Here is a 23,766-nt window from a genome sequence, read left to right on the forward strand (position 1 = left end):
AAGCCTAATCACAGAATGATCTGAAGCTTAGAATCCAGCAATTTAAGCAGTTTGATGACACGTTGTTGTTTTTTTGTTTTTTTTTCTGTCTCTCAGTTTTACTTTGAACCCAGAAGGCTATAATAGAAGACTAAGTGGCCGCCGCCATAGCAAAGGCAATCCAGAGAGTTCCTTAATGTGGAAACCTCAGGAACAGGTGGTAACAGAGATGATGATTGAAGAGGGTGGCAAGGGTCTGAGGCGTCCCCATTGTACTGTGGAGGAGGTAAGCACTACCGGTCTGATGTCTTTTGAAAACTGTTTTATGAATTCAGAGTGGGGGATAAGTAATATATGTACTATAGTATAAAATTCTCAAAAGGTACAAAAGGGTGTACAGAGACTATAAATGTCCCAGTCTCACTTCCGTACCTGACCCTACCACCCTTGACTCTGATACTTCTAGAAATATTCAGTATGTATGTAATTAGTCAATTTCCAGATTATTTTCACTATAAGAAAGAAAAAGGAGTCATGTTAGGAAAAGAGAATGGGTTCTTTTTGGGTGCCTGGATTGTTTTATCTTGTTTCTTTTAGAAGCTTATGTAATAACTGTGACTAAATGAGAGAAGTTCAATGGTGTACATGCCTACTCTTTCCTTCCCTTTTCAGGGCACTTAGCATGATATCTTCATCAACAAGATTCTCTTCACTTCCCTTTGAAGTCTTCACTTATACCTGGAGCATTTAGAATTATTTCTGTATCTGGCATTCCCTAGGACCATCACCTATTGCTACATGGTTCTCTGAGCCAATTAGTTTTGCTCATCTTAGAAATACTTATTTGGGTGCCCAATGTCAGCAATTAGAACGGAATAAAACATGGTCCCTGGCCTCTGGGACCTTATACATAAATAGTTGTACTGAACAAACAGAAGTAGGCAGAGAGAGGAAAAGGACTGCAGCCCTGGAGGGGGTTTTAAGGAGCGGTATAATAAAATAGCCTTTCAATACCTGTTAGGTGAGAAGTCAGAAATGAAACTGAGCACATATAGGGAATACATAGGATATATTTTAGAAATACTAGAAGGTAATATTAGCAAGGACATATTCATTGGTTAGGTGTGATACAAGGTTAGCAGGAAGAGCCTGAGTCCCAGATTTCAGTCTTGAGAAATATGTTCCACTGACCAAGATACTTTGGGTAGTTAGGGGGAATTTAATTCAGTTTTAGACATTGTTTAAAGTGCCCGTGGAACATGCAAAGTGACCTGGCTCAGAGTTTTGAGAAGAAGGCAGGGTTGAAGACATTTCTGAATATTCTGAATATTGGTGTTATATTAATTAAGAGAGCTGAGACATTGTTCAGGGAGAAAATGTAGTGTGAGAAGAGATACTGGGCAGGACCTTTGGCATTTTGGACAGGCAGAAGAAGAAATAATCTGCAATGGAGATTGAGAAGATAAGAAGAAATCAGGAGAGTGTATTGTCCAGGAGGCCAAGGCAAGGTTATCAGAGTGAGATGCTAAAGAGAGAGGTTAATATAATAAAGGCTGAAAAAGTATCTGATGGATCTGGCCATACAGCGTCATTGGTGACTATGGTGAGACCAGTCCCATTTGGAAGCTGAATGTTCTGAATATGCAAGTGGATTATTCTGCTGAGGTTTTGGTCAACCTAGTTCTACTGTCAAAAACTCAGAAGCCACCCAGGTCGAGGAGAGGATGTAAATGAGTGAAATGGGCTATAGTGAATGGGCCATCTAAAGGGAATAGCCCTATATAGCTCCAGATTATTGATTTGGTTTTTTAAAAGAGGCTAGATTTTTGGATATTTTCAATTTATAAAGTTGGTAATTAAAGAAATTTTGACACTCAGTTGGAGCGTCTTCCTGAAATGCCAAGGTCTTAGGTTTGATCCCATCAGGGCTCATGTAAGAATCAACCAACCAATGAATGAGTGCATAAATAAGTGGAAGACAAATTTATGCCCTTCTCCCTCCCCCTCCTCCTCCTCCCTTTCTCTTCTCCCTCCACTACCCCTCACTCCCCTCATTAAAAAAATAAACTTAAAGAGCACCGTACTGATCAATAAAACACATCTATGACCTGTTAAGATTTACTTACCGTTTATGTTTAATGTGCTAGAAGTTATCTAACATGCTTTCTTCTATTAAGGGTGTTCAAAAAGAGGAAAGAGAGAAGTACCGAAGGTTATTGGAGCGACTTAAAGAAGGTGTTCATGGAAGCTCTGTTCCTCCTGTCACTTCAACTCATCATAGGTAAAGATGAGCTAACAAGATCAATGCTTTGCCAGACATCTTTTTTCCTTCTTTTGGAGAGGGAATTGGTAGGAAGGATTTTATCGGGGGGGAAAAGAGATTAACATGGAGAGAACTATCCCTGTAATTTGTCATCTAGTAATGGTTATATAGAATAAATACTAGAGGCCCAGTGCACTCAGGGCTGGGGGAGGGGTGGGGCTGGAGGAGGTCCCTCAGCCCGGATTGCAAGAGGTGCAAGCCAGGTTGAGGGACCCCATAGTGCATGATCTGGGCCAGGGAGGGATGCAGAAGGTTGGCTCCAGGGAGTGTCCAGCCTGTCTCATTCAATCTTGATAGGCTGGACCCCAGCAGCAAGCTAATCTACTGGTTGGAGCATCTGTCCCCTGGTGGTCAGTGCCGTCATAGCAGGAGGTTAAATGGCCTTAACATGTCATTAGCATATTATACTTTGATTGGTTGAATGGCCGACTGGATGACCAGACACTTAGCATATTAGGCTTTTATTTATATAGGATAGTTTTCTGTTAGCTTTAGCATCCTTGTTCAAGTGTACTGACTTAACACTCTGATATAGAAAAGTGGAATCACTGGTTGAAATCATGAAGCATAGAGTTTTTTCAACTCCCATTTTCCACAATCTCTGTCTCTGTCTTTCTGTCTGCCTCTTTCCCCCTCCTCCTTTCCTGCATGTCCCTCCCTCCCTGCCTCCCTTCCTTCCTACTTCCCTCCCTCCCTATCTCCCTACCTCCTGATATACAAGTTCCTGAGGCATCTTAGTGATTACATCTTAGCACAATTGGACACCCTTCACTTTAAATACAAGATTAAAGTCACATAGGTCATAAGTTTTTCTTATAAGACTCTTCATTAATATTGTAACGATTTGAGCAAAAGATGAGAATGACAGGAGGAGTTGATATCTGGCCTTATAAAAAGGGGACAAAAAATATGTGAGCTCAGAATTGAGGTACATTTGATAATTTTAACAATTGTGAATACACAGAGGGCTGTCCCAGAAATTATGTAACAGCAACTTGAAGGTGAAACTGTCACAAGACTAGCTGGTTGAGTGCAGAAATAACAAAGAAATATCTGTCTGGGAATTTAATATAAGTTGTGAATTTTTAAAATTTGAATTCTCTTAGTGTAGTAAGTCAGAATGTTAATATTTTCTCCATTTTGTCTAGCCACTGTTGAAAACAGCAGTATGCTTCGTGAACTATTGGTTTTGTGACATCAGCAAAATCCTCAACCAGTTTTGCTTTTTATATTCCTGTGTTGTTTTAGGATCCATTTCAGTGTTTTATGTAAAAATTTCTATATTTTGACCTGAGTTTTATCACATGAGATATTTCAGTGGGGGTCATGCTGGGGATTGAGAACATGCAATTTTACAAATAGAACAACAACTGGAGGTTAGTAACTTGACTGAAATATTAGAATCAGGATTAGACTCCTTTTATCCCAGATGGTGCTATGTTGCCTGCTCTCTCTTGTAATTTGATGACTCAAGGGCAATCAATAACTCCTGTTTGGAGAAGCTTGTCAGACAGAGATAATGAGTATTGATGATAGATTTTCCTTTTGTATCTGAACGTCTTTGCTTTTTGTGTTTCTAAGTTCTCAAAGATGTCACATGGATACATTAAAGACCAAAGGCTGGGGGGAAGAGCAAAGTCATGGAATCAGACCAACTCAATTTGTTCCAAAACCATGTGAGTTTCCAGATTTAGCTCTTTCTTAATATACTGAACTTAGTCCATGTGCATATAAAATTGATAAATGGCATACTTATGAAAGGATGTAACCTTAAAACTATTAGACCCAGGGTGTTGACTAGTTTACCCAGTGCTAGTAATTTAGTAAGAGGGTTATTTCAAGGTGAAACAGATTTATAAAATACCTCTTGATTATAATTCCTAGTTTTTATATATAGTAGTATATATTTTGTGAGCCTAAAATTAATTTATTTTTGTGTATTAATTTCCTTGACACCAAATGATAGTTTTCCAAATGAGCAGACATCAATTTACACTCAATATTATATTTAAATAAGAAAGCGGTTTATGCATTTTTAAGCAATTTGATTTGTAAGGAGGCCAAATGTCTTTGGAATTTATTCTAACATTTCAGTGTAAATCAGTGTCTTAATACTTTGGAGACTATGTAAATTGAAATTCTAGCTATATATTGATTAATAAAGAAGACATTTTATTTTTTCTTTATCATCTTCACAGATAGAGCTGCTGAAACAAGGGGACCTCTATGTCCAATGAGGAGTGAAAAAAGGTACATGGTTCAGTTCATTCTGTTTTCTTTTGACATTTTTTTTTTTTTAAATATATGTTATTGATTTTTCACAGACAGGAAGGGAGAGGGATAGAAAGTTAGAAACATAGATGCAAGAGAAATATCGATCAGCTGCCTCCTGCACACCCCCTACTGGGGATGTGCCCACAACCAAGGTACATGCCCTTGTCCGGAATCGAACCTGGGACCCTTCATTCCGCAGGCCGATGCCCTATCCACTGAGCCAAACTGGTTAGGGCTTGACATTATTTTCTTACTTATAAGCTATATTTATGAGTAACCATGTCTGGGGAATTGTGAATTCTCCTCAACTCTGATTAGCTGTCAGCATATATGGGTATATACATAGCTTTTGTGTCAGATGCCCACCCTAATTTGGGAGTGGGCATTTATTTCCTAGTCTTAGGGGTTGGAAGATGCAGATGCCACTTAGAAGAGAGTGTGATATGGTGGACATCTCTGGCATGTGACCAGTGAAGGCAATTCTACGTGCTTTAGGATTTGGATGATAGTTCAAGGCAATTTTATTTATAAATGATTCTGTCTTATTTCTAAAACTAGTCTTACATGTACCAGGATAAAATAATCCAGTCTGTAATCTCTCTATTTTTCCCCTCAGGTGTTCCAAGGGGAGAATTTCAGATATAGAAAAGACAGTTGGAATTAGACTTGAAAATGAAGGTGTAAGTAGAAGCCCTAGTTAAAATATATTTTTTTTTCTCTTTCACCTGACTTACTATTAATATTTTGGTGCATATGAAAAAAAAGAAAAATGATATATGTTCATTTGATTTTTAACTCTTGTTCTCTTGGAGAAATTAACAGACATTGAAGATATACAACTTCAAGGAAGATAGCTTCCTTCTGAGTTGCTGGAATTTTATTTTTGTGTGATAGCCACCTTATTTGTAAGAGAGACTTAATTTGCCTCCATCTCAGCCCTTATGTGTGTTGCTTGGCTTCTTTTATGATGAGAGAGTCTCATTGATTAGCTGCCTCTTACATGCCCCCTACTGGGATCAAGCGCACAACCCAGGCATATACCCTGACTGGGAATCAAACCGTGATCTAGTTCATAGATCAATACTCAACCACTGAGCCACATCGGTGGGGCCTAAGTTACAGTTTTAAGCCATGGTCGTAAGTCATAAATCTTAGAACATTACCTTCTCTGACTTCCCCATTTCTGGTGATTCAGAGTGAAGCGCTTTGTGTGTAATTATCATTTACCATCTGTGGGACAAAAACTATGCAGAAAGCCTGAGAGAGGATGGATGGTGTGGTGGTAATAATAACTTGAAGACCATATTCTGCTTCTATGCCTGCTGAACTTGAAGGCTTTGCTGTCTGTGACCAGGGGAAGGGCCAGCAGCTACTGGTTTCCCCAGGACTGGTATGCCTGGAAGTTAGCTAGAGCAAAGAGTACTGGCTAGGTATGTTGCGAATGTGGTTCTAGTTCAAAATTCTATTTCTAAGTAAATTTCTAAAATTTAAAAATAGTTTGAATACAGATTACATTCAATATTAAGGGTTATATAGGGTCATGATAAAGAAGGATGCTGGCAGAATGCTACTTGTTGACCTGAATGGTGATTACATTGGTGTTGATTTTGTAAAAATTAAGTGAACATTAATGTTTTGCATATTTTTTTATAATTTATAATTTTTAGAACAAGTTTACTTAATATAAGGATAGCAGTGGTTTTTTGGATTATGGATTGTATATTTTGCTGTTTTAATACTTTCAAATATATACATATATTTTTATTTTTAAATATATTTTATTGATTTTTTACAGAGAGGAAGGGAGAGGGATAGAGAGCTAGAAACATCAATGAGAGAGAAACATCCACCAGCTGCTTCCTGCACACCCTATTGGGAATGTGCCCGCAACCAAGGTACATGCCCTTGATTGGAATCGAACCTGGGACCTTTCAGTTCGCAAACCAACGCTCTATCCACTGAGCCAAACCAGTTTTGTCTCAAATATATTTTTTAACTAAATTATTTTTAATTCAGATAAGAGAACTGAAAATGCTTTTCTTGTTTACCTTCAGGGAAAATGATAAGTGTTCTGTTTCATGGTTTTGTAATAGAGGTGTCCTGTGAGCCTTACATCTTGAACACTGTTTGGTTCCTCTTGCAGGAACAGATATGCTAAAGCTACTCATATGATGATTTGTTAATTCTCTATTCCTTCAAGATAATATCACTGTCTTATATTTCATGTGTTATGTATGCTAACATGTACAAGTATTAAACAAGTCAATAGAATATGGAAATTTTTTTGATCAGAGGAGGGGACACCAGTTGGAACCTGACCTGTCCGAAGAAGTGTCAGCCCGACTCCGCCTGGGCAGTGGGAGCAATGGCTTATTCAGGAGGAAAATCTCAACACTTGACACAAAAGAAAAAAGTTGCTCAGGCAAAGAGAGAGATAAAAGAACAGATGATCTTCTTGAACTTACAGAGGTATTGTTTCATGTGTTGCTCAGATTAAGAGACATGTTTTTGAATAACAAGTTATTCAAGACTTGAGTGACTGTTCTGAAGAGTTTCTCCAGGTTATGAATACATTTATGAAAGAAATCCGGCCTACAGACTATTCATTCACTGGCTACATGGATCATTAGTGATCTGTGAAGATGGCCTAAGGGATCATATTAGTGTTTAACAAATGTGGGTAGACATAATTGTTACATATCTTGGAATATAATGGATTCTTTGTATAGTCTTTCTAACATAAAATATTTTAGGTTACATAGAGTGGGTTTGGCATGAGGAATTAGTTCGTTGCAGTTTAAAGTGACTATGATTTACTAAAATTCTTTGTTGATTATTGCATATGAAAATAGTAAAAACTTATAGAAAACAAGGAAATGAAGGTAGTTAAAATTTTTAAAGTTGAGCTCATGTCTTGGCTTCTCCACCGTCCCCTACTTTTATTTTTAAAACTCAATCCTCAATTTGTTAAAGGTATAAACTTTAAAGTCTAGGTCTTCCTTAAACTTTTAAGTTCAATTTAGAGATATTATTACTTTTTATTGGCTTCTTCATTGTCATCTTAGTAGGTGGTAGTCAGTCCTATTCAGTTTACCTCTTGATCATTTACTATATATTGGGCATGCAGGTGGAGAAAGAGCCATAAAATTACAAAATTGTGTGCAGTAGGGACAAGCAATATTAACTATATTGGTGTGAAATAATTTCTGTCGGGTTTATAGATTCGGTCTTGTAGCTTAAATATGTATTTATCTGTATAATCCTTTAGATGAAGCCATCTGTTCAGTAAGGACTCAGGGCTAGACTGCTGCCTAGTTTCCTAGTTTCGGCCTGTTTGTTTACTCTCCTCATATCAAGATGAATAGTGTGATTTCCTAGGTGTCCTAATTTTATTACTTTGATGCAGTTCAATAAAAGTTTAGAAGGGAAATAAAGTATGAAGATACTCTTAATAAGTTATTGTGAAAGAGCAAAGGCTAGTAAGTTAGAAACTCCTGGGTTCAAATTGTGGCTCTGCCTGTTAATAATTCATGAGTTCGATCACATAACCTAAATTCTCTGAGCGTTGTCTTTCCCATAAAATGTATTTTCCGCCGAAACCGGTTTGGCTCAGTGGATAGAGTGTCAGCCTGCGGACTGAAAGGTCCCCGGTTCGATTCCGGTCAAGGGCATGTACATTGGTTGCGGGCACATCTCCAATGGGGAGTGTGCAGAAGGCAGCTGGTCCATGATTCCCTCTCATCGATGTTTCTAACTCTCTATCCCTCTCTCTTCCTCTCTGTAAAAAAATCAATAAAATATATTTTTTTAAAAATGTATTTTCCCCATAAGCAGGAATCAATGATGTACTTCAAGCATCTGGTACCATGTTTGGCCCATAGTACTCAATAAATGGCAGTGGAATACTTGAGACTATACCTTAAATTTAAATAATATTAACACACTATTTTCAGAAGCTAACAATTCAACTAGCATTTTTTAAAAAATATATTTTATTGATTTTTTTACAGAGAGGAGGAGAGGAGGAGAGAGGGATAGAGAGCTAGAAACGTCGATGAGAGAGAAACATCGACCAGCTGCCTCTTGCACACCCCCTACCGGGTGTGCCTGCAACCAAGGTACATGCCCTTGACCAGAATCGAACCTGGGACCTTTCAGTCCGCAGACCGACGCTCTACCACTGAGCCAAACCTGTTTCGGCTCAACTAGCATTTTTTTAACCATTAGTAAGACTTTTGTAGTCTAAGTTTAAATCTTTTTATACGTTAATTTAGTAAGTCCTTGAGGGTATATTTTCTCAAGGGTCAGGTGTTACAGAAGTGAAATTGGCTTTTTCAGTTTCATACTTTTCAGTATCTGATAATGGCTTTATATTAAAGTAGCAACCACTGGACTTTCTAATTCAGGACATGGAAAAGGAAATCAGTAACGCCCTAGGCCATGGCCCACAGGATGAGATCCTAAGTAGTGCTTTCAAATTGCGCATCACCCGAGGGGATATCCAGACCCTGAGGAACTTTCACTGGCTCAATGATGAAGTAAGTTGTCTTCCAATGATGAAGTAAGTTATGCTTGACCAGTTACATCCATAACCAAAGTGGTATCTACCCAATTATAAGGGGTTGGTAAAGCAACTTTCAGTTTTACCTAAAACAAAAGCATTTTGGATTGTAGAGAGAGGGTTAATTCTGATTATTTGCTGCCTTTAATTGGCATTATTTCCCTGTTCTGCATCTGTGCTTCGTTTCATCCACCACTTCATTCACTAGTCTTCACTAATGTTTTTATAAACCCTGGGTGCAGCTGATGACTGGAAGAAAGCAGCGAGTGATATTTTATTTTAGATGAATTTTTATAGGAGCTGTTTTAAAATAAAGGGATATGTTGATCATTATATGTACACTATATGTCTTTTTCTTTATTTCATTTGAGTGATAACTGCAAAAATTCACCTATAATAATTGTCATCTTGTGTCCTTACATATTTAGCTAAAGCTAGTTTTTAGTTCTTGCCAATTTTCCAGTTCGTCCTTTACCCAATTGCTCAGTCCCTACATTTTCTTTCTTTGCCTTTCTTTCTGCCTACACTCCCATGACTACTGACTATATATAAACAAATTCTTATAATACTAGTATGTTTTATTTCACATGGTAAGTTTATCATGTTTATTACATATTAAATTTAGAAAATACAGGGAAAATGAAAATAAGTGCCCCCACTAAAAAATTAATAAAATATAGTGTTGTATATTTCCTTTGAATTAATATTTTAAAATTGAGGTGTAATTTATATAATATATAGTAGAATTTACTTCCATTTAATATTTCTGCATATTTTTTGTGATAGTTATATACATCTTTTCATTATTGCAAACTTCCTCCTTAAGTTCCTTCTTTTGACTCTCTTACTAATATGTCCCAAATGTATAATTTCATTCCTTCTTAGTTCCTCCCATTTTGTACTGAATATTTTTATATTTCATCTTCTTCCCTAGAAAGTTCTTTTATCCCCTTCTCTGGTACCTTCCCTTCACTAGGCTTCTTACTGTCTAATGAATGTGAATTCAGTTAGGTTAGAAACTTAGCTTTGATAATGTACTTGCCATGTTCTAAAGTTGATTCTCTTGGTATTACAGATCATTAATTTTTACATGAATCTTCTCATGGAAAGAAATAAAAAACAAGGCTATCCAGTACTTCATGCATTCAGTACTTTCTTCTATCCCAAATTAAAGTCTGGGGGTTACCAAGCAGTGAAAAGATGGACCAAAGCGGTCAATCTCTTTGAACAGGAACTAGTTCTGGTGCCTATTCATCGGAAGGTACATTGGAGCCTGGTGGTGAGTCGACAGGGTTAATTGTTCGGAATTTGGAAAATGACCATTTTCTTAAATAGTGAAGGCTGCACTTTTCTGTCCAGTGAAAGTTCATACTGTATGTTAAAGGCACACTTGCAAAGTCCCTTGGTTCTTGAGTCGGAACATCTTAGAAAGATAGAAGAGAGTTGCTTTCGCTGAGTCGCCAAGTAGCTTTCATTTTTAATAGGAAAGAGTTTTAGTACACATGGGTCATTTATTAGTTTTGTTTACAAGATGGTACAGGTTAGTTATAGAAAAGTAAAAGCATAAAGAAAAAAGCAAAAAAATCTCATTACTCTGAGAGGACCACTAGTGTTTTGGGGGTTGAGTTTCTAAGCCTTTCTGTAGGAATAGAAAAGTTTTATAGAAATGAAACTCATCTCATCCGTGATGTTTAATAAAAATTTAGAAGCCCGATGCATGAAGATTCGTGCAAGAATGGGCCTTTCTTTCCCTAGCTGCTGGGACCACCTTTCCACTCCAGTCCTGCCTTCCCATGCTGCCCAGAGGCCCTGAGCGGCTGGGGCGGTGCAGAATGCCTGCATTGTTGCCATGGCGATGATGCAAGTGTCCTGCCCCACCCTGGCCACTTGATGCCTGCATATGCTAATTAACCCACAATCTTGGTTGGGTTAATTTGCATACACATGCCTGATTGGCTGGTGGGTGTTGCAAAGGTACGGTCAATTTGCATCTTTCTCTTTTATTAGTGTAGATGTGTCTTAGAGATCCATTCATGTTGGTACATGTATTGACTTTTTAAAAGATGCTTTTCTTTTTTAGAAATTCTCACTCCTGTTATGATTGTTTCTATGTGTTGCATTTTTCCATTATAGGTGATAGACCTAAGAAAAAAATGTCTTAAATATCTGGATTCTATGGGACAGAAGGGCAACAGGATCTGTGAAATTCTCCTGTAAGTAAAGGCTAAAAAACTTCACTGCTACCTCATTATGCTCTTGTTAGGTGACCTGTCTTCAGTCTAATCCTATAGTCTAATGTGTAGTCAAGGCTATCTTCCCAGGTGTTCAGGACCTAACTTGAACCCACTGTTTTGTTTAAAAATAACCTAATATCTGATCTTAACTGAGAAGTCTTGTTTAGTAGCATCATTGAAAGCAAATTCGTCTTGTGTTATAATGTAAAATATATTTTATTAAAATCCTGGGATTTGAATTAGATTTATTTGGGATACATTATTTTGAATGATGCCCGGCTAGTATGGCTCAGTGGTTGAACATCGACCTGTGAACCAAGAGGTCACAGTTTGATTCCCTGTCAGGGCACATGCCCGGGTTTCAGGCTCGATCCCCAGTGGGGGGGTATGCAGGAGGCAGCAGATCAATGATTCTCATCATTGGTGTTTCTCTCTCGCTCTCCCTTCCTCTCTAAAATTAATAAAAACGTTTTTTAATGTAGTATGTGGTCCATGTTCTGGTTTTATTTCCTTATCCAGAAAACCAGTTAGGGTTCATGCATGTATTTTATGTCTTTAGTCACCTTTAATTTAGAATAGTATTCCTGCCCTTTTTTTTTTTTAATTGAGATTGGCTTTGTATCTTTTTTTAAAAGTCCAAGCCAGTTGTTTTGTTTTATATCTGTCTTTAAGTGAGAAAAAAGGTTATAAAACGAAGTCCATTTTTTAATAGAATAAAATGTATGTTGTTTTTTATTTGAGAGAGAGAAGGGGAGAGAGAAAGAGAAACGTAGGGGTGCGGGGAGAGAGAAAGAGAGAAGCATCAGTGTAAGAGAGAAACAGATGAGTAGCTTTCTGGATGCGCCCCAACCAGGGATCAAACCTGAAACCCTTTTGGTGTGTAGAACAAACCTCTTCATGCATGGGTGGATGCTCAACCACTGAGCCATACCAGCCAGCCACAGCAAACTATTAATAATAGTTCTGAAGTGGTTATTATGGATTTTACATTTATATGTTTTAACTTTTAGAAATTAAGCATGTACAATTTTTGTAAGCAGAAAAGAACTCCAAGTTGTCTTTAAGGGGTTCATCAATCCATTGTTTCTTGTTTTTTAGTCAGTATTTGCAGGATGAAAGTAAGACCAAAAGAAACGTTGATCTGAATCTTTTAGAGTGGACGCACTATAGCCTGAAGCCACATGTAAGTGTTGAGCATCTGTATTTCAAATACTTCTTTGCACTTTCTGTCAGAGGCATATTACTTATGCTTGATCTCCTCCCTCCCTCCCTCCCCTCACACTCACCCGCAAGCATGCATTCTCCTGAAGTATATGTACATCTTAAGAATGATCTACTTCTTAATCTTTTTAACCAAGATGTTTGCTGCTTAGATTTATCTTCTTGCTTAAATTATAAATGTTAGGTGCATGCTCATATCTCTCGAAAAATTGAAGACAAAAGAAAAATCTCAGTAAAAATTCAGGTCAGCTACTTTTCTTGGTAGGCCCTAATGAAAATTTGAAGTTCTTGTTCAAAACTTATTTGGACATTTTGTATATTTAGTTCTCAGGGTCCCATGTATGCTATTTGTGAACGTGTTTGGGTCTTGCCAGATTTGAATCTCATTCAGGGTTGAAAAAGGTATACATCTTTGAGCCCTAATGGCTTCATTTTAAAGTAAAGTACATTAATTCAGTTTTAGCCCTAGCCTGTGTCTACCAGGCCAAAACCATTTTCATTTCTAAGTTGAATAATTAGAAAGGAAAACTTTAAATTTTCCTGAGGAGAGCACAGATATAAGAAGTCTGTTAGGATGATGACTGTGTTCTGGGAAATGTAACAAAGAAAACAAGTTCTCTTTATTTGTATACTAGAGTCCAGGTGCATGAAATTTGCATGCTGGGGGAGGGGAGCAGGGGTTCCTCAGCTCTTCCTGTGCCCTCTCACAGTCCAGAAGCCCTTGGGGTATGCCCAACTGACATCCAGGGGAGTGGGCCTAAGCCAGCAGTCCGACATCCTTAGCATTGCCACAGAGGTGAGAGAGGCTCTGTGCTCACCAGCCATGACCCGGGCTTCTTGCTGAGCGGTGCTCCTCCTGTGGGAGCGCACTGACTACCAGGGGGCAGCTCCTGCGTTAAGTGTCTGCCTTCTGGTAGTCAGTGTGTATCACAGTGACCAGTCATTCCACTGTTCAGTCAATTTGTATATTGGCCTTTTGTTGTATAGAATTGACAACTATAGTTCTTACCAGTCTGTAAAAGATGCTGGGTTTGAAAGAAAAGTGAGAAGTACCTACCATATGTATGTGTGGTGTGCATGTTTAAACAAATTTTCCACAATAATCATCTGGATTTCCTTGACTAAAAATTGAGCTGTTTTCATCTAGTATGTTTTCCAGCAGTGGAATCAGACTCTCTTATGCTCTTATTCCCTTTTGCTCATTATAACAAAGCCAAAGTGTGTGAGGGGCTGGCCCATATTAGTGCAACGAGGCTGGGGAATGTGTGTTCACTACCTCACCTGGGGTTATGATACCCTTTTGCCTCGGCACAGAACTGAGAAGCAAGGTAAGGTTTCTTAATTGGTTAGAGCCTATGAGAGCTTTTTTTAATCCTCCCCTGCTTGCAGCTGTGTGGGTCCAGAGCAGTTGTCTTATTCTCCTCTAGGGAGAAGCTTAACTCTTACAATATTGAAGTAAATTAGTTGTCTTGTAGACATATTTTGATTGAGTCACACTTAGCTCTTTTCAGAATTTATAAATTTCTGAAATAATTCAGACTAGAATTTCTTCTTTCAGTTTGGTTTCTTCATATGAAAGCTGAGATGGAACTTTCTCTTTCCTTTTTCTGTTTGCTTCTGAAAAATATTTTCTATGGGGTCACAAACTCCATGCCATGGTTAGGATTTTAATGCCACGTAAAGACTAATTTGTGTGTGTATGTATATGTGTCTATTTTGTATATGTTTAATATTTACCTTTATAATGTTTATCCACAGTAATATTTAGAAAAAGTCAAAGGAGTCTGTATTTGATGAAATTTTACCTCTTCTTCCCTTCCTCTTTTTTTTTTTTTTTTTTGTAATTTTAGGAGATTCCTCAACAGTTGAATGGGAGTGATTGTGGAATGTTTACTTGTAAATATGCAGATTATATGTCTAGGGACAAACCCATCACATTTACTCAGGTGAGTGAAGACTCTTCCCCATCCCCTTGTTACTAAACAAGATAAACTTAGATCGCGTTGGCAGCACCTGGTGCACATTAAGATCTTAATAATGGTAGCTGTGCTGCTGTCAGTTTAGCCCTACTCTTGCTAATATGAGGGTTTGTTACTGCATCTGCCCTCAGGTTTTTCCTAGTCTTCATGATCATGGGGTCAGTATGCTGTCTTTCACCTCCAGTGTTCACTGGTTTCTGAATGTGACTGATATTTTTAGCTGAAGGAGGCAGGTAAGAATAGGTAACTGCAAGGGGAAATCAGGCCTTGTAAGCCACAGGTCTAAGCTGTAATTATGAATTCTGCTTTTCCCTTCTAGTCTAGTTATTATTGGTTCCCCAAGCTCTGTATTTGAGTGAAAATTAAAATATGTTGGAAACGAGAATTTGTGTTTGTAATAGTGGATTCTCAGCCTTTTTACAACTGAAGAAAACCCCCTTTAAAAATATTTTTCTTGCCCTAGCCGGTTTGGCTCAGTGGATAGAGCGTCAGCCTGTGGACTGAAAAGTCCCGGGTTCGATTCGGTCAAGGGCCCATGCCTGGGTTGCAGGCTCGATCCCCAGAGAGTTAGAAACATCAATGAGAGAAAATCATTGATCAGCTGCCTCTTGCACACCCCCTACTGGGGATGTGCCCACAACCAAGGTACATGCCCTTGATTGGAATCGAACCCGGGGCCTTTCAGTCCGCAGTCGGACGCTCTATCCATTGAGCCAAACCGGTTTCGGCAAGAATCTCATTTTTTGATTCTTTTAAATAAGTGGTTATTCTGAGCCTAATGACATGAGATTCAAAGGGGAGAAGTTGCTATTTGAACAGTATTGGCAATGCACAACATTTGGTAGAGCAGAAAGAAATCTGCCAAATCTATTTATTACTTAAATAGAGTTCAAGTTTTTCTCAGAGAGAGAGCAGAATAGTTTGAGAATGTTTTGAGAAAAAGATATAAGTAGAAAAAGTGATCTATTGTGCCACTTCTTGGATATTCCCATTTTTGGTACATGTTTCTGTTATGAGGTTGTTGGACTTTACTGTATAATTCTGCATATTTTCCTTAACATGTAAAAATACTAATGAAACATATAATAATAAACATTATAGACCTCCTTTTCCGTGGCTTCATGAGTCTGTATCAGAATGTAAAAAAGTTAAGGCATACCTAATGGACATGGCACCTTACTTTATTTGCATGATTGCACTTAAAAGTTGTTGATGCTGTGCAAGCGAATTAATGAATATGCTGTTGGTGGATTCTTTGCAGCACCAGATGCCTCTCTTCCGGAAAAAGATGGTGTGGGAAATCCTTCATCAACAGTTGCTGTGAGAATGCCCGGCCCAGTCCCTTAGCTGCTGGTGGTTCTTTCATGGACGAACGTTTTCATATACCTCATGCATTGTGGGTTTAAAAGTCCCTGCACCGCCTGTTCTCACAGGTACTGAGCTGTCAGACATGCATGAAGGCCCTGCACCCTAGTGTTCTGACTTGGTATGCGGAGGGCTGCTTGCGACCTGTTTGTAAGACTGTGCCTGCTCAGAGCCTGGACTATTCAACCCACATAGGAACAAACGCTAATTAATACTTTTTTTAAAAGATTTTTCCCCCCCTGTGAATGTGGAAAATGCAGGTTTTATTCTATGAGATGTTGTTTTCTGTGTTTGTTCACGTGGATTCATTCACTCACTCATTTGCATACATAATGGGCAGTGGCTGTTTTCTGCTGCTCTTTTACAGTTAACTTTGAATTGTTTGAACTATTTATTTCTGAAAAGAATGTTAATCAAGCTGCCATTCTCTGCTGAAGATGTAGAGGGGAAGCAGTGAGGGTGAGAGGAAGGAAGTGATAATTGACTTCTCTGACCTTGGAGCAGTAACTGCCAACTTGAAGCTGGAGGTCCTTTTTTTTTTTTTTTTTTTTTTTTGAGGTTTGAAAATGCCAGGAGAAGTGCTGGGTGTGGGGCTCTGATTGCCTTTTAGAGGAAGGCAGAGACTCCGGCACCGGCACGGCAAGGTGTCGGAAAGTGGGACTGAGGCCAAGAGACTCTGGCTGCCTAAGCATCTTCCGAAAACTGTGATGGTCATCTAGAGAGATTTCCTTTCTGGAAATGAGGTGACTGCTGCTCTTGAAACTGGATTTGAAGTAACTAAACCCTGATCTTCATTTGCACCCTAGATCTGGTTGAGGATAAACCTCAGAATTGTAAGGGCTGGCCTGAGCTGTTTATTTCAAAAGGGTCTATTCAACTTAAAGCTATTTTTCCCTCAAAGTTTTTTGGTTTTTTTTTCTATATAGAAAGCTGAAATTAAGTTTTGTATTCATTAGGATTTACATCCCCCACCCCCTCCTTCCACCCCTACTGAAATTTGTGGAAGAAAATTTAGTACTTGGCTCTGAGGTTACAACAATCTATTTTGCATATGAAAGTTTGTATTTAACTTTTTTGTTCATTAAAAATTTTACAGTGGTTATGCATTTTTAATTTCAGAAAGTTTAGAATTGGTCAAAACATATTTTGCAAGATCTAGTGCCTAGTGTTGCTTTTCCGATGTAATAAAAGGTTGCCTGGCAGAACTTGAAAAGTATATGCTGAAATGATTTCTAACCCTTCCCCTACTAAACTCCCAAACTTATCCCGGTACACAAAAGCAAGAGGTAAAGCCAGAAAATGCGGGCATGTGTTAGCTATGAGTGAACATGTCTGCACCCGGAGGGCCCGGCTGCTCAGAGGCGCGCTGTTGCAGCCAGTGTCCCTGAGACGGGAACGTCTAGGTGTGGGACCTGGGGCTTGTGATGTGGATTAAACTGTTGGGGCTACTTGCTGGGCAAACCAGAGGACGTGTGCTTTGGCGGTGATTCAAGAAAGAGCCAGCTGTGCCACATCTCCCTCAAGCTCAGGCTGCACAGAACCCTTCCTGCAGCTTCGGTTCCTTCCTCGGGGTTGCTGGATTGTAGCCAGTGAGCACCGGGATCGAGCCGCTGGCACAGCCGAGAAAGAGATTGACTGGGTAGCATTATACTGAAAACCTGGCTCCCACTTAGCGCTAGTAAGTTCACCTGGCAATGTATGATAGTACCTTGGTCAGTGTTTGTTCCGGGTGGGGTGGGTAAATCCTGTCAGGAATGGCAGTCTGGGTTCTGCCCATATGACTGAGGCGTGGGTAGGGGGGTTTAATGTATTTGTATTACATTCCAAGCATCTGAGGGCCTTCATAGAGCAGCTATTTCCCAGGACATAATGAAATTGGTAGGAGCAGAGTTAGAGAATGGCATTCTACATAACCCAGACTTCCAGAAGTTAATTTGAGATACGCTTCTCTAGGCACTGACATGTCTATCTTGTTGCAGAGAAATTTGTTGGTAACAGAATTTTTATATCTAAACATTTATGATAAAAGCAGTCAGGTGATAAGGTAATGATTTTTATCAACATACCAATATTGAAACTATATTAAAGTCAGTGAGATGATGTATATTTTTTATTATAGCAGTTTGAGGGTCTTAGGCAATCTCAAAAGAATTGATTAAAATAGGAAAAAAAAAAACCCACAGTTGATGAACAAATGTCTTTCTCATGTTTGACCTTGTACCAGAGTTGGGATGCAGGTGAGGGGAAAGACTTGGGGCAGGTGGAAGATGTCTGGAGGGCCCCATATTCTACCTCAGTTTCCCAGGACATAAGCTGCTAGACTTCCTACTTTTTCCTCCTCTAAACTGTGAGACACAGCTTGCCCCGCCCAGTGGTGATGTTTGCTGCATGTGGAGGAGTTGCTTGGTGCTGGGACCAAGCTGTGGGTGTGGGGAGGATGTATATTAAACTCATACAATAAATAAACAAGGTAGATAACATTAGTAATGTAGTGCAGCTACATGGTTTAAATTGGCTTTTATGAACTAATTGAGAATCTAAATTCTTTATGGTAGTTTCTTCAAGAAAAACTCTAAGGAACCAGTATTTAAACAACTTTTGGTACTTGTTTTTAAGTTGGAGATCTAGCTGACTATATTCCTTCCTTCGATAATTTTTTAATTTAAGTTTACCGAATATATACAAGGAAAGGGTTTGGGTGTTTGAAATAGGTGTTCATTTTACTTATTTATCAATAAATTAATCTCTCTTTTTAAAAAAATATATTTTATTGATTTTTTACAGAGAGGAAGGGAGATAGAGTTAGAAACATGGATGAGAGAGTCATCAATCAGCTGCCTCTTGCACGCCCCCTACTGGGGATGTGCCCGCAACCAAGGTACATGCCCTTGACTGGAATCGAACCTGGTACCCCTCAGTCCGTAGGCTGACGCTCTACCACTGAGCCAAACCAGTTTTGGCAAATTAATCTCTTTAATTCATTGGATTTCACTTTTTTTTATTACAATGCAATGATAAATGTATTTCATATTGTGTGTCATGTGAGTATGTGTGGACACAAAAGTTTTACATAAACATTACTTGTTCTTGCTATCTTTTGAATTTTATCTTGATATTTTTAAAATGTGCATTGTGACCTCCAAATTGATTTCTAAACCATCTAGTATAGGGGTGTCGAACTCAATCAGAGAAGGGGCCAAAATCTAAAATCCAGCCTAAATCGCGGGCCGAATGGTTTACTGAACAGTCATAAACTGGCAATGTCATAAACTGACAGCGGAGTGCAGTGATGACAGCGCGGTGCGGGCCACATTGCAAAGCCTGGCGGGCTGGATTTGGCCCGTGGGCCTTGTGTTTGACACATGTGGTCTAGTAGATGGAAATCCAGTTTGAAAAACACTGCTCTAAATAAACTGGCAGCAAGATGCAAATTATATTTAAAACTGTAAAGCTTGAGACTGCAAAGATGGGATAAATATGAAGCTGTTTTGAGATTACTCAATCTAGGAAAACAGGCCAGAAGCTCAGCGAAAATGTGTGGTATAAATAGTCCTTGTCCTTTAGGGTTTTACATTGATATTTCCTAAAATCTACCTAATGAAAGACTAACATGCTAATTGACAGTATCTTTGTGATGCCCACCAGCTAATCAGGAGTGACTAAGCAAATGAACCCAACAAAGATGGCAGGTTAATTTGCATACACAGACTCTGAGCAGCTGGGGGTGGGGCAGGATGCAGGCGGTCAGCACCACCCCAGCCCCTGGGCAGTGTGGGAAGGTGGAAAGGCGGCTCCGGCCGCAGCGAAGGCGCTGCCCGCAGCCAGGGGAAGGAAGGCCCGTTCTTGCACGAACCTCCATGCATCGGGCCTCTAGTCTGTTAAGTAAAAGTCCTAATCTATATAGGATGTAGATCTATATAGGATTCTGTGGCTCAATGAATGTGTGTGCCATGTGATACATAGTAAACAGAATGAATTAATGTCTTAATCATTTGAAAACCTGGACACTGAGCCCTTCTCTGTGACACCTGTGGAGCTTGTATGGATACACTTTGGAAAGTGTCAGGAGAGGCAGCACAGAGATCCTGGAAGCAAGTGTTGCTTCCCACCTCACCCCAAGCACACACATTGCCTTCTGAAGATCATGTGGTGATCCTAAAGTCTGTGATTCTCACATTTTAATTGTATCTCTACTAGGTGTTCATAGCAAAAAAAAAAATAAGAATTTTGCAAACTCACCATCCAGAGTTAATAACTTCATATTAACATTTTGGTATAAATCGTGGACTTTGGCATATACTCCTCCATATGTGTCGTAGTGTGTGTGCTGTATATGCTTGCGCATGTATATATTTTTGTTATTAACAAATATGAATTGATAAGATATATATGGATATATAATCCCTCTCCATTTAATTTATCTTGACCATATTTTCATGTCAATAAATATTGACATTTTAATAGCATATTGTTTCAGTGTATGGCTATAAAGTAATTCATTTAATCCAGTATTGTTGCACACACCACACTGCACAATATTTGGGTTATGCCATTAGGAAAAATTCTTAGAAATAAGATTTCTGGCTTAAGTTATGTATATCAATAAAATTGGGGGGGGGGGAAACACCCATTGATACTTTGACTTATTCTGGCACAAGAGATTAAAAATAGTCATTGACTTATATTTTTTAAATAAAATTTTATTGTTCAGATTATTACAATTATTCCTCTTTCCCCCCCATACTGCCCTCTGTCCGGTTCCCACCCCACCCTCTGCTCTTACCCCGTGTCCCATTGTCCTCATCCATAGGTTTATAATTTTTGTCCAGTCTTGTCCTGCACCCCCTCACCTCTTTCCCCCTGAGTATTGTCAGACCACTCCCTTTCTATGCCCCTGAGTCTATTATATTCACCAGTTTATTCTGTTCAAAAGATTTTTTGATTCACTAGATTTTTAGATTCACTTGTTGATAAATATGTGTATTTGTTGTTCATAATTTTTAAAATATATTTTATTGATTTTTTACAGAGAGGAAGGGAGAGAGAGAGGGCTAGAAACATCGATGAGAGAGAAACATCAACCAGCTGCCTCCTGCACACCCCCCACCGGGGATGTGCCTGCAACCAAGGTACATGCCCTTGACCAGAATCGAACCTGGGACCCTTCAGTCCGCAGGCTGACGCTCTATCTACTGAGCCAAACCGGTTTCGGCGGTTGTTCATAATTTTTATCTTTACCTTTTTCTTCTTTCTCTTCTTACAGAATACCTTGCAGCATTTCATATAATACTGGTTTGGTGGTGGTGAACTCCTTTAGCTTTTTCTTATCTGTGAAGCTTTTTATCTGACCTTCAATTCTGAATGATAGCTTTGCTGAGTAGAGTAATCTTGGTTATAGGTTCCTGCTGTTCATCACTTTGAATATTTCTTGCCGCTCCCATCTGGCCTGCATAGTTTCTGTTGAGAAATCAGCTGACAGTCGTATGGGTGCTCCCTTGTAGGTAACTAATGGTTTTTCTCTTGCTGCTTTTAATATTCTCTTTGTCTTTTGCCTTTGGCATTTTAATTATGATGTGTCTTGGTGTGGTCCTCTTTGGATTCCTTTTGTTTGGGGTTTTGTGTGATACCTGGACTTGTAGGTCTATTTCTTTCACCAGATGGGGGAAGTTTTCTGTCATTATTTCTTCAAATAGGTTTTCAGTATTTTTCTCTCTCTATTCTTCTGGCACCCCCATAATTTGGATGTTGGTACGCTTGAAGTTGTCCCAGAAGCCCCTTACACTAGCTTCATATTTTTGGATTCTTTTTTCTTTTCTGGTTGGTTGTTTTTTGCTTCTTTGTATTTCAAATCTTTAACTTGATTCTTGTGATCCTCTAGTCTGCTGTTGGATCTTTGTATATTATTTTTTAATTCAGTCAGTGTATGCTTAATTTCTAGTTGGTCCTTATTCATATCCTTGAGGGTCTTGCTGAATTTATCAGCCTTTTCTAGAAAATTCTTGAAAAATCATAACTATGGTTTTGAATTTTATATCCAGTCATTTGCTATCCTCCATTTCTTTCATTTGTGACCTGTTTCTTTTTCTCCGCATTTTGGCTGCCTCCCTGAGTTGATAGAGTGGCTTTGTGTGCTAGGTGTCCTATAGGGCCCAGTGGCTCAGCCTCCCCAGTTACCTGAGGTGGACACTCTTGGTGCACCCCTTTGTGGGCTGTGTGCACACAGTCTTGTTGTAGTTAAGCCTTGATTGTTGTTGGTATCACTGGGGTGATTGACCTCTAGGCCAATTGACTGTGAGGATCAGCTGTGTCTACTGTGCTGGAGACACCCTTATGAGACAAGACTTGTTTCAGTGGGGCTTTGGTGCTTACCGAGTCTGCCCTCTGAGTGTGTCCCTTATGGATCTGAGGACTTGTAATCTGGATGGTCCCACTCTGATCCCTGGGTACACTGGCTCTTAGATCTCCAAGGAGGTGCTAATTTAGCCTCTGCCTGAGGCCACCCAGCAGGAGTTACGGAGAGATCTGCAGATTCCTCTAGTTTGTTTGTATTTTTGAGGTGCCCAGATGAAGCCCAGCTGTGAAGCAATGCAAGCTGCTGTGGAGCGTTGGGCCTTCTTTTGGAAGTTTTGAGTCTCAGTGACTCCTCTGTAAGTTTAAAATTCAAAGGATCAGGCCATTCATATGCAAAAGCCTCTGCACTCAGCTTGGATGGGGTGGAGCCTTATGGCGGAGCAAACAGCTATGGCCTTGTGGGGCAGGATCACAGGGCGGGGCAAACAGCAATGGCTTCCCATCAGCCCTGCCCTAAGAGGCCCTTGGTTCTCAGTATCCCACGGTCATCACTGCAAACACCTCTGAGAGAAAGCCACCCTCGAGTTTCACCTGCTGCCAGACAGTCCAGTTTCTCCCCGTATGAGTTTGGGTCTCCAGTCACCCGGAACTGGAGTTCAGAGTTGTCAGGAGCTTTTATCTCCCTCCCGATTGAGAAAGCCAGTCACATACTCAGTTGCTAGCCCTCTCTACACATGTGCCTCCATACCTCTGCCTTCCACAGCTCCTGTAAGTCTCAGTGTGCTTTTTTCTTTACTTCTAGTTGTATAATTTCCACTCAACCAGCATTCCTGTGGTTTTGGATGATGTCCATTTTGTCTTTTAGTTGTAGTTTTGAAATTGTTGTGTGAGGCAGTTTAGGTGTTTTCCTATGCTGCCATCTTGGTTTCTCCCATTGACTTACATTTTATAAGACATACACAATCATTACCCTCCAGCAGTTAGTAAATGGCTCATCTTTTTCTTTTTCTTTTTTTTAATGTTTTTTATTGATTTCAGACAAAGGAAGGGAGAATTGGGGAGAGAAACATCAATGATGAGAATCATTGATCAGCTGCTCTGGGAGATCAAGCCTGCAACCCAGGCATGTGTCTGGTCGGGAATTGAACGATGACCTCCTGGTTCATGGGTCAAAGCTCAACCACTGAGCCACATCATTTGGACAAATGTGGCTCATCTTGACTCACCTTTTATTCATAGGGGATAAGAAGGCCTGGAGTATTTTAAAGCAAAATCCCGACATGTCATTCTAGCTAAATACTTAAGAATGTCTCCCTAACTTAAAAAAAAAAAAAAAAAAGCCCATGTTATTTTTACCATCTAACAAAATTAATAATTGGTAATATCATCTGATATTCAAAATTCTCTGTTTCAAAAATACTTGATTATAGTCTTCTAATCTGGATAAACATTGGGCTGAATGGTGACCTCTGAGAACCTAAGTTCATATCCCTTTAATCTGTGAATATTACTTTATTTTCCTGTCACCATTTATCCCCC

General features: G+C 39.2%; 1 protein-coding gene across 2 annotated transcripts in view; it reads left to right on the forward strand.

Annotated features, from left to right (window-relative positions):
* The window catches only part of SENP2 (SUMO specific peptidase 2), a 32,500-nt gene extending 15,351 nt beyond the window's left edge, over positions 1-17,149 (forward strand). For both annotated transcript variants that reach the window (XM_084873497.1, XM_084873498.1), the window contains 12 exons: positions 97-265; positions 2,157-2,260; positions 3,884-3,978; positions 4,501-4,552; positions 5,193-5,256; positions 6,869-7,045; positions 8,983-9,114; positions 10,213-10,416; positions 11,271-11,350; positions 12,470-12,554; positions 14,443-14,538; positions 15,833-17,149. In XM_084873497.1, coding sequence (XP_084729623.1) covers positions 97-265; positions 2,157-2,260; positions 3,884-3,978; positions 4,501-4,552; positions 5,193-5,256; positions 6,869-7,045; positions 8,983-9,114; positions 10,213-10,416; positions 11,271-11,350; positions 12,470-12,554; positions 14,443-14,538; positions 15,833-15,895 — 1,321 coding nt within the window. In that variant the 3' untranslated portion in view covers positions 15,896-17,149. The remainder of the gene's footprint in view (positions 1-96; positions 266-2,156; positions 2,261-3,883; positions 3,979-4,500; positions 4,553-5,192; positions 5,257-6,868; positions 7,046-8,982; positions 9,115-10,212; positions 10,417-11,270; positions 11,351-12,469; positions 12,555-14,442; positions 14,539-15,832) is intronic.
* The last annotated feature ends 6,617 nt before the right edge of the window (positions 17,150-23,766 follow it).

Source organism: Pipistrellus hanaki (genome assembly GCF_964339955.1).
Source record: "Pipistrellus hanaki genome assembly, chromosome: 2".
NCBI classification, from domain to species: domain Eukaryota; kingdom Metazoa; phylum Chordata; class Mammalia; order Chiroptera; family Vespertilionidae; genus Pipistrellus; species Pipistrellus hanaki.